Raw genomic sequence first — 14784 nt, forward strand, 5'->3', positions numbered from 1 at the left:
AAAATCTTTTTTTTCTTTTTTTTATTTTATTGTATTGTTGTTGACAATCTTTACATAGTTAATTGCGGTTAAAAAAAAAAGGTTCGGGGGTATAGGGAAGTGGGTAATACTATTATGTCCATATTATTTCCATCATGTATCCGAGGTAAAGGGGGATATTGAGGGAGAAGCCCCACCCGGTCCTGGATGTGGGGCATGCTCTGAGATATTTGCTCAAGTGGTTTTAATAGTTCTCCAGTTATGAATCGCTGCCAGTTTCGCTCGATGAGGTCGTCCACTGATTGATATGGTCCATCATAAAGTTTTAAACAAATGTCTAATTGTATGAAATCTAGGCATTTGGAAAATTCAGGCATTATTCATACTTTCATTTCTGCACATTTTTTATTACTGTCACTAGCAACTTTAAATGCAGTTTCACAAGAACTGGTGTTTTGCCTGAAGATATCCTATATAAATTCACTTCAATCATTCTAATACATGAAGTATGGAAAAATAATCAACATAAAGCTTTGTTTTCCTTCTGCTTCTAAGAGGCTGTGAAGGAACATACTACAGATAGTTTTCCAGGAGAAATAATCAACAGCAAATGATGCAATGCTAGAGTCAGAAGAAGCCATAAAGAACATCTATGATAGACTCTGAATAAAGATTATGCTCTTAATTCACGGAATGCACGGATGCACTGTCCACCAAGCTTATGCAAAACATTTAATAATGAGTTTTTTTAATGAGCAAACCAGTATGATACAAGGTATGTAAAGAAAATAACTATTTCCCCAGAGCAGAAGAGCAAAGCTATGAGCATGATTGAAGTCAAAAACATGTAAGACTCCTAGGTTTAAATGAAGACAGTGGGGGAGCGGGAACAGCATAGTGGTTAAGCAGGCAAAGCAGCTGTGGACACTGCCAGCATTCCACATGGATGCCAGTTCTTATCCTTGCTGTTCCACTTCTGATCCAGTTTCCTGACCATCCGTGAAAAGCAGAAAATGGGCCAGTGTTAACCTCTGCTACTCAACATGGGAGATCAGGAAGAAGTTCTTGGTTTCTGCTGGGCCTAGCCCCGTTGTGGCAATCTGGGGAGTGAACCAGTAGATAGGAGATCTTTCTTTCTGCCTCTCCTTCTCTCTGTATATAACTGACTTTGAAATAAATTAATAATTTTTTAAAAAGCAACAGAAAGTTTGGCTCCTGCACGTCAAAGAAGCCTAACATGCTTTAAGGAGGTGCAGGACACAGGGACTAGGGTGAGACTCTTGGGCTCACAGAGGAAAACTGAAAAAAGAATACAGCCAGGAGAGGCCAGGCACAAGATCTAATACAGAACTGCTAATAACCAGAGCCAAGAAACTGACATATTTTTGAATCAAATCAAACCAAAACTAAAAACAACCCAATTTCCCCATGGATCCAGCAGTACATCAGTGATAGTCCCAAAATCACAATCAAGACCCCAGAATCACCATTAAAGATCCTGTTCTGGCCTGGAGGCTCAAAAGCTACAAAGAAACAGTTGCAATCCACTATACAGCAAAGGATAAGCACAGAGAGAGTACAAAAAGACCAATCTGTCAAAAAGAAGCTTTTAACAAACTTGCCAACAACTGAAATACAAAATAATCTCACATACAACCATGTGGAACAGCTTTATAATGATTTCAACAAAAATACAGTTGAGGCATCCAAAGAAGTAAATGAAAAAACCATAATTTCCTTCTAAAAAAAGCTATTATGAAAACATAAGATATTAAGAAAACACAACAGATTCCTTTATGTACTTGCAGCTTAAACCTTTTTTAGATTCTCTGCAGTTAACCAAATCAGTAATTAGAACACAAATTTGTATTAGATGGAATGAATACAGAACAATCTTATAACAACTTCAAAATAATTAGCTGAAAAGATTTAAAATAATTTCTACCTTTAAAAGAAGTTTTAAAATTATAAAAACAGAACTAAAACAAATTTGTATAAGAAACACACACACATCCCATCTCTTGAAATCTTCAGCACATAGTATCATACCAATCATGAAAAGCAGGTGTTTGATAAATATAGCTGAGTTTCAAAAAGACTAAACTGAACAAATTATTAAGTGAATATTGACACTTGAGGTCTAAGCATAACTCAATGTAGAGTGAAAATAACATGGTCCAAAGACTAAAAATTCTTTGATTCAGATAGCCTAAAATAATTAAAACAGCTTGCAAACTAGTACTCTTCAGATGTGACAAGCCCTCACACATTTTATTTTGCCCTGTCATACTGTAAGTAGGAAAGAATACTAAATAAGAAATTTTTAAGGAGGGGCATATGTTGAAGTACAACACATTAAGCTGCTGATTGGATGCAGGATCCCATAGGCGATTTATCCCATATGAGAGTTTTAGTTCTAGTCACTGATAGTCCACTTCCAATTCTGCTTCCTGCAAATGCACACTGTGATATACAACAGCACCTAGGTTTCTGACTAGAGTTCTAGGACCCTGGATCCAGAAGCAAAGCAGCAAATGGATGACTGACTTTCTACTCTCCTATCTCCTCCTCCAAGTTTGCTCAAATAAACTTTTTTTAAAAAACTAATTTGTATCCTGCTATCATCTCTGTCATAACAATTACCCTGTCTCCTTGTTGTTCTATAGGAAAGAAAAGCTACACCGCTACAGCAGTGGACATAAAACAAACTGCATACAGCTAAAAGAGACTATACTGTAAGTCTGTGCAGAAGAAACTTACACATTACATTACACTTACTTCTTGGGTAATGTTCTGTATGACTTCTGATACATTCATCAAATTCACCTCTGGAATGAATAAAGATAGCAAAAAAATTCTAGCTGCAAGTGTGATACACAGTGCATCTGCCATCCTGTCTGTATTTACTCTGTGCTTGTCTTCAGGCAAGGAGCCTCCCTTAAAGTCCACAATCTTTCCCTGCTCTTTCTCTCTAGTCACAAGTAGCCTTTTGTATCCTCCCTTCTCTAGCAACATTCTGCCAAAGACTACAGGAAGTACATTAGTACACAGAACTTGCCTGTAGCAATTTCAGCTAGAGGACTGCAAATGATTTTACCAACACCTCAGCTGTTAGCTAACAGCAGTAAGAAGACAGACTTCAATTTTACCATAATATTTAATGCTGTTCAGTGAGTCCTGCATGATTTCTGTATTTTCAGGAATTCATTTTGCTGTTTGTATAAACAGATATGTAGTACATCTGTTACTTCTGGAAAATTATGTTAACTTCATACGTCATGCTTAAAAATCAAAGCATTAGTAAAACTTCCAGGAAACTGAAATTGCCAAACAACTTAGAAAAAGCACACTGCTCAAATGTCCTCAAGTGTAAGTAAGGTTCAGCAGTATTAATTTTTTTCTGTTTTCTAACATTTCCCTAAAGCAGTTTACAGCTTCACTTTGCAAGTGTCTGAGATACAATTTGTCAAAATGCCACCAAACTGACATGGGGCAAGAGAGAGAGAAAGTTTGCTGGCCTACCTTTCAAATACATAAATTAAGAAAAAACAAACAATAGAAGTAAACAATTACACAGTTAAAATGCCTTCATCCCTTGTTAGAGGATCCAGATTCAGTGCTGGCTATGTGCTGGACTTCAGCTCTCCACTAATGTGTATCTTGGCAGATAGCTCAAGCAGTTGGGTCCCTGACACCATATGGGAAACCTAGATGGGAACTATCTGACTCTGCCTTTCAGGTAAATAAAAACAAGCAGACACATTTGAATTTTAGAAAACTCAGAAAAATTAAAGATGCTCATGAATTAGAAACACTGACACACAAATAACATACCTAAATCATAAAATAATTATTTTGAATGACAGGTAAAGAGAGCACCCAATATACTATTCCACTTATTAAAGCAAAATTCTAACATTATTTGCAAACAATGGAGAAAAGAAGTGCTTCAACGGGCGGATGGAAGGCACACAAGAAAACTTTGGGAAATTACAAATGTGTTCACAAGCCTTCAAGGCCTACCAAATTATATACTGTGCACTGGATTGTGGGTCAGTTACATGCCAATAAAGCTGGTTTTTTAATGCAAGAAAGCATGCATGACAGTAGGACAGTAAAGAAACGATCACTTTGAAAAACTGGCTATACTTAGCAGCTGGTTCTGTGTATAAATTAAAATTGAAATGTCAATGAAGCGGTTAATGTCAAGGATGTGGTTAAAAACTTGCATTTTTTTAACATATTGGTTACTCAATACCATGTCAATTAATTCCATAATGTTGTAAATTGATGTTCATGTTATGTTGTGGCTTTTAATTGATTGGGATGATATTCTGCCAGCTCTGGTTTCAGACCAGAGATGGTCTCCCCAAGAAACCGTTGAATTTACCCGGACAATAAGATGCTGGACTCTATGCTTGCAATGAAAGAATCTCAACTGAATTTGAACTGTAATTCTACGACAAGGTGGAGGAATCCACCATGCGGGGAGGGTATGGGGAGAGGTAGGGAGAATCCCAGAGCCTATGAGACAGTGTCACATAATGCAATGTAATCAATAAAAAATAATATAAAAACAAATAAATATTAAAAAAACAGAAACAGGAAAAAATGGCTATACAAAGTAGAAGATATACATACTCAATGGCCAACAGTACTATTCCTACATTTATAACAAATATAAATATGTCTGTAGATCCACCAAAAGATACAGGTAAAAACTTTTGCTTAGAAAAATGAATCAAAGTCACCTAAAATTCTTAACAGCTCAAATTTCCACCATTTGTACACTCAAAAAACAAATTTTGATACATGTATTCAGTGGACGCTCCAGAGTAAGTGATAATCTGAAATGTACATATTACTGACATCATTTAAGTTAAAAAAAAAAAAAAAAAGCATGAGACATTCAAAGATAACAACTCTTCCAAAAAAATAGTGCTGGTTGTCAGTGAAATGTACATATATTGATTGGCTTAATGTTCTACCTTTTTGACCTGAGTGTTAGTTATATAAATATGGTCAGAAAAATTCATCAAATGGTACACTCAAGATTTGTCTATTTCAGCATAAAACTTACATTTGAATTAAAATAAATTACCTCCCAAAATGCTAACTCTATACGAAGCCAAAGAAGGAAAATAAAATGTAAAGTTCTATTACCAACTTGAGTAAAACCTCATTCATGTAGGGCATATAAACAGGCCTAATATAAGCAACACAGATTGGGAAAATCTATAGAAAAAAAAAGTATCAGTTCTTTCAAGACTTTCTCCACTACTGAAAAAAAACAGAGTATTTCTTAGTCAAATCAACTATCTCAAGCAGAGAGACACAGAAACATTTTAACTTTACGTATGATTGCCTTATGACCTTCTGAAGCTATCTTGTATATTGTTACATAATATTTATCCAAAAAGGGAATACTCTTGAAAGACTAGAGATTTTTTTCAGGGATAAATTGGACTGCTCAGTAAAATACAATTCCACTGTTCTATGTACACATATATACATGTACATGTATACAAAGAAAAAACATTTAAAAAGGAAGTTTAAACACATCATCTGGACTGAGAAAAGTAATAAAGGTACAAAAACATGCCACAGGGCCCAGCGTGGTAGCCCTGGAGCTAAAGTTCTTGCCTTCCATGAGCCAGGATCTCATATGGGAGCCAGTTTGTGACCTGGCTACTCCACTTCCCTTCCAGCTCCCCTCCTGTCACCTGGGAAAGCAGTCGAGGACGGCCCAAAGCCTTGGGAGCCTGCACCCATGTGGGAGACCCAGAAGTTGTTCCTGGCTCCTTATTTCCAATCACCTCAGCTCTGGCTGTTGTGGCCACTTGGGGAGTGGACCAGAAGATGGAGGATCTTCCTCTCTGTTTCTCCTTCTCTCTGTAAATCTGACTTCCCAATGAAAAATAAATCTCAAAAAAAAATTCCACAACTAAAGAGCAGGCTGCAAAAACAATGGTATGGTAAATCAATTTCTCATTTACTGTAAGCAACCAAATAATAACTTCTATAGTTAATAAATCAAGAATCGGTTATGTTATTTAAGGACATGGAAATAATAACCAGAAGAACAAAAGCAAACATTTATTTTTAATCGTTCCTTTGATGAAGACAACCAGGAGATGAATAAAAGACAATTGGTTTTCATATTATTTAAAGTACTATTTTACATTTTAATCAAGAACATGCTCTATTTACTTGATGACTAAAACTTTAAATGTTACACAACAATCTATCATGTAAAACTTTATTTTCTAGTCTTTTAAAAGAAATCATAGACTTATTTCTGAATATCAACATATATCATTTATTTACATGTATGAAAATGTATATATATAAAAGCTGTTCTCAAAGTACAAAATTGAGAGGATTAAGCCAAGTAACAAATGCAAAATAAATGCAGAGTATAGTACAAAGGAGTCAATAAATATTATCTATCATTACTAATACTATATATGCATGATGGAAAATTTTAGCACAAACACTAGAACTCATGCTAGTCAAATTTAAAGAACTAATAATATTAGATACATTCAATAACTGAAGTAACAAGTTTAATTTTGAGTTCAAGGAGAAAATGATTCTCTTCTAAAGATAGCAAATCATAAATAGACAGCCATTCATCAAATTACATAAAATTAGAATAAAACTAACATGTGACAAAACACAAAACAGAAAATCAGACCTTCACCTCATTCTTGTAAGAAACATCAGTAACACAGTAATAGTGTTTCTCATGTACAGCACTCACTACACATTATTTTTCTAAATTTATTTCCAAATTTTGCTACAAGAACATCTTTAAGATTATTTATTTATTTAAAAGGCAGAAACACAAAAAGCCAGAGAGATCTCCCATCCTCTGGTCCACTCCTCAAAAGAACTTCATCTAGAACTGCCTTGAGGGTGCAAAGCCCAGGGACTTAGACTATCTTCCACTATCTTTCTAGGTGTACTGGTAGGAAGCTGAAATGGAAGTAGCCAGGATTCTAATCAGTGTCAATATGGGATCCTGGTGATGCAGGCAGCAGCTTAATCTGTTTAGCCAAAATGCTGGCCCCACAATAATGTCTTTTTCACAATTGGGTATGTTGAAAGGAGTAAGTTTAGATTTCTACTCCATATAGAAAGGTGCTCCTCAAAAAGGATCAAACTTCCTAAATTCTATTAAACTATTTCTATGCATGGAAGTATAGTTGCTGATTCTTACACATCTATGAAATGACATAACAACACTATTTTTTCTTGGCACATTTAGCTATTAGGGCACAAGTAAGATTATAATTAAAATGAAAAGAACTGGGGCCAACATTTTGACACAGCACATTAAGCTGCCATTTGCAATACTGGCAACCCATTAGAACATTCTTTCAACTCCTAGAGGTTTACTTCTGATCCAGTTCACTGCTAACGCACCTGGGAAAGCAGTGAAAGATGGCCCAAGTACTTCAGACCCTGCAACCCATGTGGGATAACTGGATGAAGTTCGTAACTCCAGCTTGGTTCAGACCTGGCTGTTGCTGCCATTTGGAGAGTGAATCAGTGGTAGGTTTCTCTTTCCTCCTTTATCTCTCTTCCTCTGCATTTAACTCAGCCTTTCAAATAAATAAATGAGCCTTTTTTAAAAAAAAAAAAAAAAGGCAGAAAATTATCTTTAAGATAACACTAGAGAATGAAATGTTTAACCTTAAATAGCTCCATTCCATCCACTGAAAGCATACAATTTTAACAGCAACAGCATTATGAGAATTAAATGCTTAATGGAATAAGCCAATCTTTCATAAACTTTTACCTACTTATAATGTATCCCACCATTCATTCTTTTTTTTTTTTTTAAAGATTTATTCATTTTATTACAGCCAGATATACACAGAGGAGGAGAGACAGAGAGGAAGATCTTCCGTCCAATGATTGACTCCCCAAGTGAGCCTCAACGGGCCGGTGCGCGCCGATCCGAAGCCGGGAACCTGGAACCTCTTCCAGGTCTCCCATGTGGGTGCAGTGTCCCAATGCATTGGGCCATCCTCAGCTGCTTTCCCAGGCCACAAGCAGGGAGCTGGATGGGAAGTGGAGCTGGCGGGATGAGAACCGGTGCCCATTTGGGATCCCGGGGCTTTGAAGGCGAGGACTTTAGCCGCTAGACCACGCCGCCGGGCCCACCACCATTCATTCTTACAAATACATATACTGTAAATGTTTTCCTGTTGAAGGTTAATGAGTTAACTCTTCACCTTTATTTAGTGACTTAAATGGAATAAAACAGAGATCAACAGGAGATGGAAATGAAAAGTAAGAAGGAATGTGAGGATACTAAGGCTTTTCTTCAACAACTTTATCTGTCCCTTATGTCAAGGAAAAAGCGGCACACCTAGAATGGAGACCTCAAATTTCAAGCTTACCTGTGCATACTCTTTTTCAATAGAAGCCTTCTTTTGACTGAACGTCCTAAAAACAAAACAAAAAAATCAATTATCAAAAGTATAACTTACTAACTTCATGAAAATTTATCAACACACCTTCATACACCACCTGATGACTGGTGGTACTGCAAACAGCCTGATCTCTGCAGTCAAATAACCCACAAATCCTAGCTCCACCATTTACTATGTAACAACCCTGGTAAAGTCTTTTAACTTCTCTGTGCCTAAATTTCCTCTGTTGTAGGGGTTAATAACCATACTCATCTTAAAGGGATACTGTATAAACTATTTGAAATAATATAAAGTATTCAAAATAGTATCAGGCATACAGTGAAACCTACATAACTATTGGTTATGAAAACGGCTTATACAAAATGGACACTAAAATGTTCATTGAACTTAACAACCAGCAGAGAACAGAAAACAAAAACCAAAATTTTATCAGCTTCTCAACATGAAAAATGACTGAATTGTTTCCTTTATTGCATATTTTAATATTTCAAAAAAGTACAAGGCCATTCACTGCATACTGTAGGATAGGAGCATACTTCACTTAAATGCATCATATCTGACAGATTCTAAGGTATCCATCCACTTTTTACATATTGCCATTTATGATACAGAGAAACATTCCTGAATGTTTTACTTCTTGCATATTTTTTTTTAATTTGGGAGGCAAACAGATAGCCAGTATACCCATCTACTATTCACTTGACAAATGCCACATCTACAAAGCACAAGTGCTGAAGCAATGAGCTTGGCTCAAGCCAGGTCCCCAATCCAGGTCACACAGATAGCAGGAAATCTACTTTGGCTACTACCACTTCATCCTGAAGTCTATATTAACAGGAAAGCTAGAGTCAGGAGCCAGAGCCAGGCATAAACTCAGGCGCAACAATATGAGGCATGACCTTCTTTTTTATGATTGATTGATTTATCTGCTTGCTTTTTCAAGTAATTAATTAAGAAGGCAAAGTTAGAGAAAGAGAGAAAGATAGAAAAAGAATTATTCTATCTCCAGATTCACTCCCCAAACAACCACAAAGGCAGAGGCCAGGAGCCCAGATCCCCATGTGGGTTCTGAAGCCCATGTGGTACTTGGGCTATTCTCTGCTGCCTTACCAGGCACATTAGCAGAGAACAAGTTCAAGAGTGGAGCAGCCTGGGGCTGGCATTGTGTCCTAGTGGATTAAGCCACAGCTTGTGATACAAGCATCTCGTATGAGTGCCAGTTCAAGTCCTGGCTGCTCCACTTCCAGTCTAGCTTCCTAGTAATGTGCTGGAAAGACAGTAGAAGATGGCCCAAGTAAATAGATCCTGAAACCATGTGACAGACCTGGAAGAAACTTCTAGTTTCAGCCTGGTCCAACTCTGGCTGTTGCAGCCATTTGGGAAGTGAACTAATACATGAAAAAGATGTGCTTGTTCGTTCGTTCGTTCGTTCGTTCTTTCCTTCTTTCTTTCTTTCTTTCTTTCTTTCACTTAGATGTAGAAGAGGAAGAGGATGACGGGAAGTTTGGACTCATGAGACGCTAGTGTTGGCCTAACCACTGTGGCACAACACTTGCCTTAGATGTGAGCCTCTTAACTGACATATTAACCACTAAGCCAGTCACTCACTCCACATCTTATAATTTTTAATGGCAGTATTTTCTTAACAGTATGCAAAAATACACAGCACTTCACAAATCACAGGCTTGGTAGAGTCAATGAAATATAATAACAATGACAATTTACCCTTAATATTCTGGATTTCTATTAAGTGCCAGGGACCTGTACTAAATCACTGCACCAAGACAGAGATACAAGAATAAGAAATCACAGTAGGCATTTGGGGATGTCCCACAATGAAATGCTTAGGTTTACGTCCCTGCCCCACAAAGATCCAGTTTTCTGCTGATGTGCATTCCGGAGGCAGCAGGTGAGGACTCAGTAATTGCATCCCTGTCACCCACTGGGAGACTGAGTTTCAGGCTCCTGGCTTCAGCCTTGCCCAACCCCAGCTATTATAAGCATTCAGGGAGTGAACCAGCAGATGAAAGATCTTTCTCATATCTGTGTGTGTATGTCGCGCTCTCTCTTTCAAATAATAAAAAAAAAAAACTTAGTTAAGAGTAAGAAAAGAAAAAAGACAAGAAGCCAAATTCTACTTTACAGATAATTAGGATGAACAATGTGGCAAATGGAGTTAGACCACTGCTTGGAAGGACTCCATTCTGTATCAGAGAGCTGATCTGAGTCTTATACCTGTTTTTGATTCAAAATTTCCTTTTAAACACAAGGAAGACAACATTTGATGGCCCAAGCACTTGGACTCCTGCCACTCATGTGGTAGACTCACATGAAGCTCTGAGCTCCTGGTGTCAGTCTGATCCAGCCCTATCTGTTACAGACATTTTGGGAGTGAATTAGAAAATGAAAAATATCTGTTTCTGAGATATCTGTCTCTGTCCACTGCATGCATTATCTATCTCTTCCCCTCTCTCTGCAATTCTAGCTTTCAAGTAAAAATAATTCTTTAAAAACAAAAAACAAAAAAGATAAGGATGACCACTTCTGCTCAACACAGTGCTAAACTTCTGGAGCAATCAGGCAAGAAAATGGTATCCAAATGAAAGAGAAAGTCTTTGTTTACAGGTGGTAAGATCTTATATGTAGAAATCTCTAAAAATTTTACAAAATAGCTGTTAGAACTAACAAGCAGAGGCAGCAAGTTAAAGTCACTGCCTGCAACATCAGCATACCATGTATGTGATGGCTTAAGCACTGGTAGCTCTGTTTCCAAACCAGTTGTCTGCTAATGTGCCTACAAACGCAGAAGACAGCCCAAGCAGAGACACATGTGGGAAACCCAGATGGAGTTTCAGACTCCCGGTTCTGGCCTGGCCCAATCCTGCCTGTCGTGGTCATTCGAGAAGTCTACCAGCAGATGGAGTATCTCTTTGTCTCTCCTCTTCCCTCCAAAACTGCCTTCCAAATAAAAATCAGCAGCAATAAACAGGGCCCAACATGATTACTCAATTGGCTAATCATCTGCCTGCAAGCACTGGCATGCCATATGGGTACTGGTTCACTGGTTGATGTCACAGCTGCTCCACTTGCCATCCAAAGCCCTGCTTATGGCCTGGGAAAGCAGAGGAGGATGGCTCAAGTTCTTGGGCCCCTGAACCCATTGGGGAGACCAGGAAGAAGCTCCTAGGTCCTGGCTCCTGGCTTGGGAATGCCTCAGCTCCAACCATTCCAGACATTTGGGGAGTGAACCAGAGGATTGAAGACCTTTCTTTCTCTGTTTCTCCTCTCTATAAATCTCTCTTTCCAATAAAAATAAATAAATCTTTTAAAATTAATAAATTGAACAAACTATCAAAGTATCAGGACACAAGGTCCAAACACAAAATTTCGCTGCAATTCTACAGATTAACACTGAGCAATCCATAAATGAAATCAAAATAGTCTATCCACAATATTAAAAAAGAATAGGATACTTAGGGGAACTGTACAGTGAAACTTGAAGTAATTCTGAAAGCAATTAAAGAATAAAACATAAAGATATCTCATGTTCATAGAGGGAAACCTTAATATTGGTCAGATGTGACCACCTCTCACAACAGTAACTGATTTAATGCAGTCTCTATCAAATCCCATGATACATTTCACAGAAATCAAAAACTTACCTTAAAATTCATATGGCAACTCAAGGGACCTTAATTAGCCAAAAATGAGAAATAAAGCTAGAGGATTCACATTTCTTAATTTCAAAACTTATTATTAAGCCATAGTAATCAAAATAGTATGGAAATGACTCAAAGTCCGATACATCTTCCAAAAACATGAAAAAAGAGCCCACGCATATATACTCTATTGGTCTTTTAAAATCTGCCAGGAAAAAAATTTAAAAAAAAATTTTTTTAATCTGCCAGGAATATACAATGGTAAAGGGACAAGCCTTTTCACAAGTGATATTAAAAAGTATATATAAAAGAATGAAGTTAGACCCTAACACCACATATGAGGATTAACCCAAAATGGAATGAAGAACCCAAATGTAAGATCTATAAATTATAACTATCTTAGAAGAAAACATATAGTTGTTTGGTGCAGAAGTTAAGAACTTGCTTGGGACACATATTTTTTTTTTTTGACTATCTTTACATAGTTAATTACAGTAAAAAGGTTCAAGGGCTATAGGGAAGTGGGTAAAACTATTATTTCCATATTGTTTCCTTCATGTATCTGAGGTAAAGGGGGATTTTAAGGGAGAAGCCCCGCCCAGTTTCCCACCCACCCCAAGTTCCGGATGTGGGGCATGCTCTGAGATACTTGCTTGAGTGCTTCTGATAGTTCACCAGTTATGAATCGCTGCCAGTCTCGCCACTCCAAGCACAATGAGGTCATTGAAGAATCCACTGATTGACATAGTCCATCATAGAGTCTCCATTGGCCCAGTATTTCGCTGCCAACATATAGCTGAGGTGGTTGATTGACTGGGACACACATATTCTATAATACAGTACCTGAATTTCTTTCCTAGCCTTGTTTCCAATTCCAACTTCTTGCTAATGCACACCCTGGGAGGCAGGAGGTGTTGGTTCAAATAAATGAATTCTTGCCACCCAACTGGGAGATAGATCTAGACTGGTTTCCTGAGTCACAGTTTTGACCTGGTGCAACCCCAGCTGTTACAGGCTTTGGAGGAATGAGCCAGCAGATGGAAGCACTTGCTTTCACTCTCACTGTTGCTCATGCTCTCTCTTTCTCTCCCTCTCTCCCCTCACCTCTTCCTCTTTCTCTCTCTCCCTTGTATATAATTTTTTTGTAAAAAAAAAAAAAAAAAAAAAGACAGAAACATAGGGCTAAATTTAATGACACTAGATTTTGCAATAACTTTTATAATATAAAAACAAAAACACAGGCACAGAGAACAAAAGAAAAATTGTGTATCAATGGATACTATCAACACAGTAAACAGAATGGGAGAAAATTGAAAATTCTGAATGTGATACGGAATTAACAGAATATACAGATGACTTCTAAAACTCATTAACAAAGTAACATGATTCAATAACAGGCAAAGGACTTAAGTAGATGTGTCTACAATTCAGTTATTTTTATTAAATGAATATGTAAAGCACTAACCAAAAAATATATTTTAAGTACTTCCAGTCTTAAGTGACAGGAAAAAATTCATCTTCCTTATTACCCCAGAAATCACTCAGAAGGGAAAAAAAGTAAAAAAGTAAAAAACATAAATGTGAACATGATCTCCAGGAAGACTGTAAGGCTTATAAAGTGTAAATGGGGAACAGATATTGTGGTACAGCAAGCTGAGCCACGATTTAGAATCACCCCATCCCATATCAGAATGCAGGTTTGAGTTCTGGCTGCTCTGCTTCCAATTCTAGTAGCCAAGGGGCCACTGGGGTTCCTTGCTCAAGTACTTTGACTCCTGCTATCCATGTGGAAGACCTAGAAGGAGTCACGGGCTCTTCGCTTCAGTCAAATCCAGCCCTGATTGTTGCAGCCACTTGGGGTGCAAACCACTGGATGAAAAATTTCTCAACATTTCTACCTCTATCTCACTCTTTCTCCCTACCACTCTTTCAAGTAGGTGAAAATATTCTAAAAATAATATTACAGTATAAACAGAACACGTATCAAAAGGAGGGAAAATTTATTCCAGAGAAAGAGTAAAACATTAAGGTATGAAGCTTCATAACTCTAGTGGGAGGGTCTGTTTTTTCAAGAAAGGTAAATTCAGCATTTGCAACCAAAAAAAAAAAAAAAAACAAGGAACAGGAACTGGAGTAGACAAAATGAAATTAGAAAATTAGAAACCATGTAAATAAGCCACGTTGGCAGGATTTATGTTGCCAGTTTGGAGGAGGAAAAAATTAGTAAGAGAGACTGCACTGTGAACAGCCCTGCAGGAGCCCATCTTCACGAAATGGCTGAAGAGAAACACAACCTTTTAAAATTCATACATGCAAACTTTTTCATAAAGGAAGCTAGCATAATTTGGAAGACAATGGCTGCCCAGGGCTGCCAATATCTAAAATCCTAAAAAGTAAGGAAAAGTAGGAAAAAAATCATTCAAAAATAACAAAAGCAGCAGCAAGATCTACACAAATACAAATTATTAGAAAAACAAAATAAGAAAACATGTGGTCACCAAAGGCATTTATGAAGAAAGAGCTGCCAAGGAATAAATGAAAAACATTACCAAATATTTCAAAGGGTTTCATTTAATTTTTTTAAATTAATGCAGCAAATACACTTCTACACTGATTTATAGAATGTCAAGGAAGCTTCTTTCCTGCTTTGAAGAGCCTTATTACAAAAAAGTGCTGACGGGTTTCTCAGAAAAAAATTTTTT

General features: G+C 37.2%; 1 protein-coding gene across 2 annotated transcripts in view; it reads right to left on the reverse strand.

Annotated features, from left to right (window-relative positions):
- FCHSD2 (FCH and double SH3 domains 2) overlaps nt 1-14784 on the reverse strand; it is a 261041-nt gene that overhangs the window by 190214 nt on the left and 56043 nt on the right. For both annotated transcript variants that reach the window (XM_058663557.1, XM_058663556.1), the window contains exon 3: nt 8391-8436. In XM_058663557.1, coding sequence (XP_058519540.1) covers nt 8391-8436 — 46 coding nt within the window. The remainder of the gene's footprint in view (nt 1-8390; nt 8437-14784) is intronic.

The sequence above is a fragment of the Ochotona princeps genome, chromosome 4, assembly GCF_030435755.1.
Source record: "Ochotona princeps isolate mOchPri1 chromosome 4, mOchPri1.hap1, whole genome shotgun sequence".
Taxonomy (NCBI): domain Eukaryota; kingdom Metazoa; phylum Chordata; class Mammalia; order Lagomorpha; family Ochotonidae; genus Ochotona; species Ochotona princeps.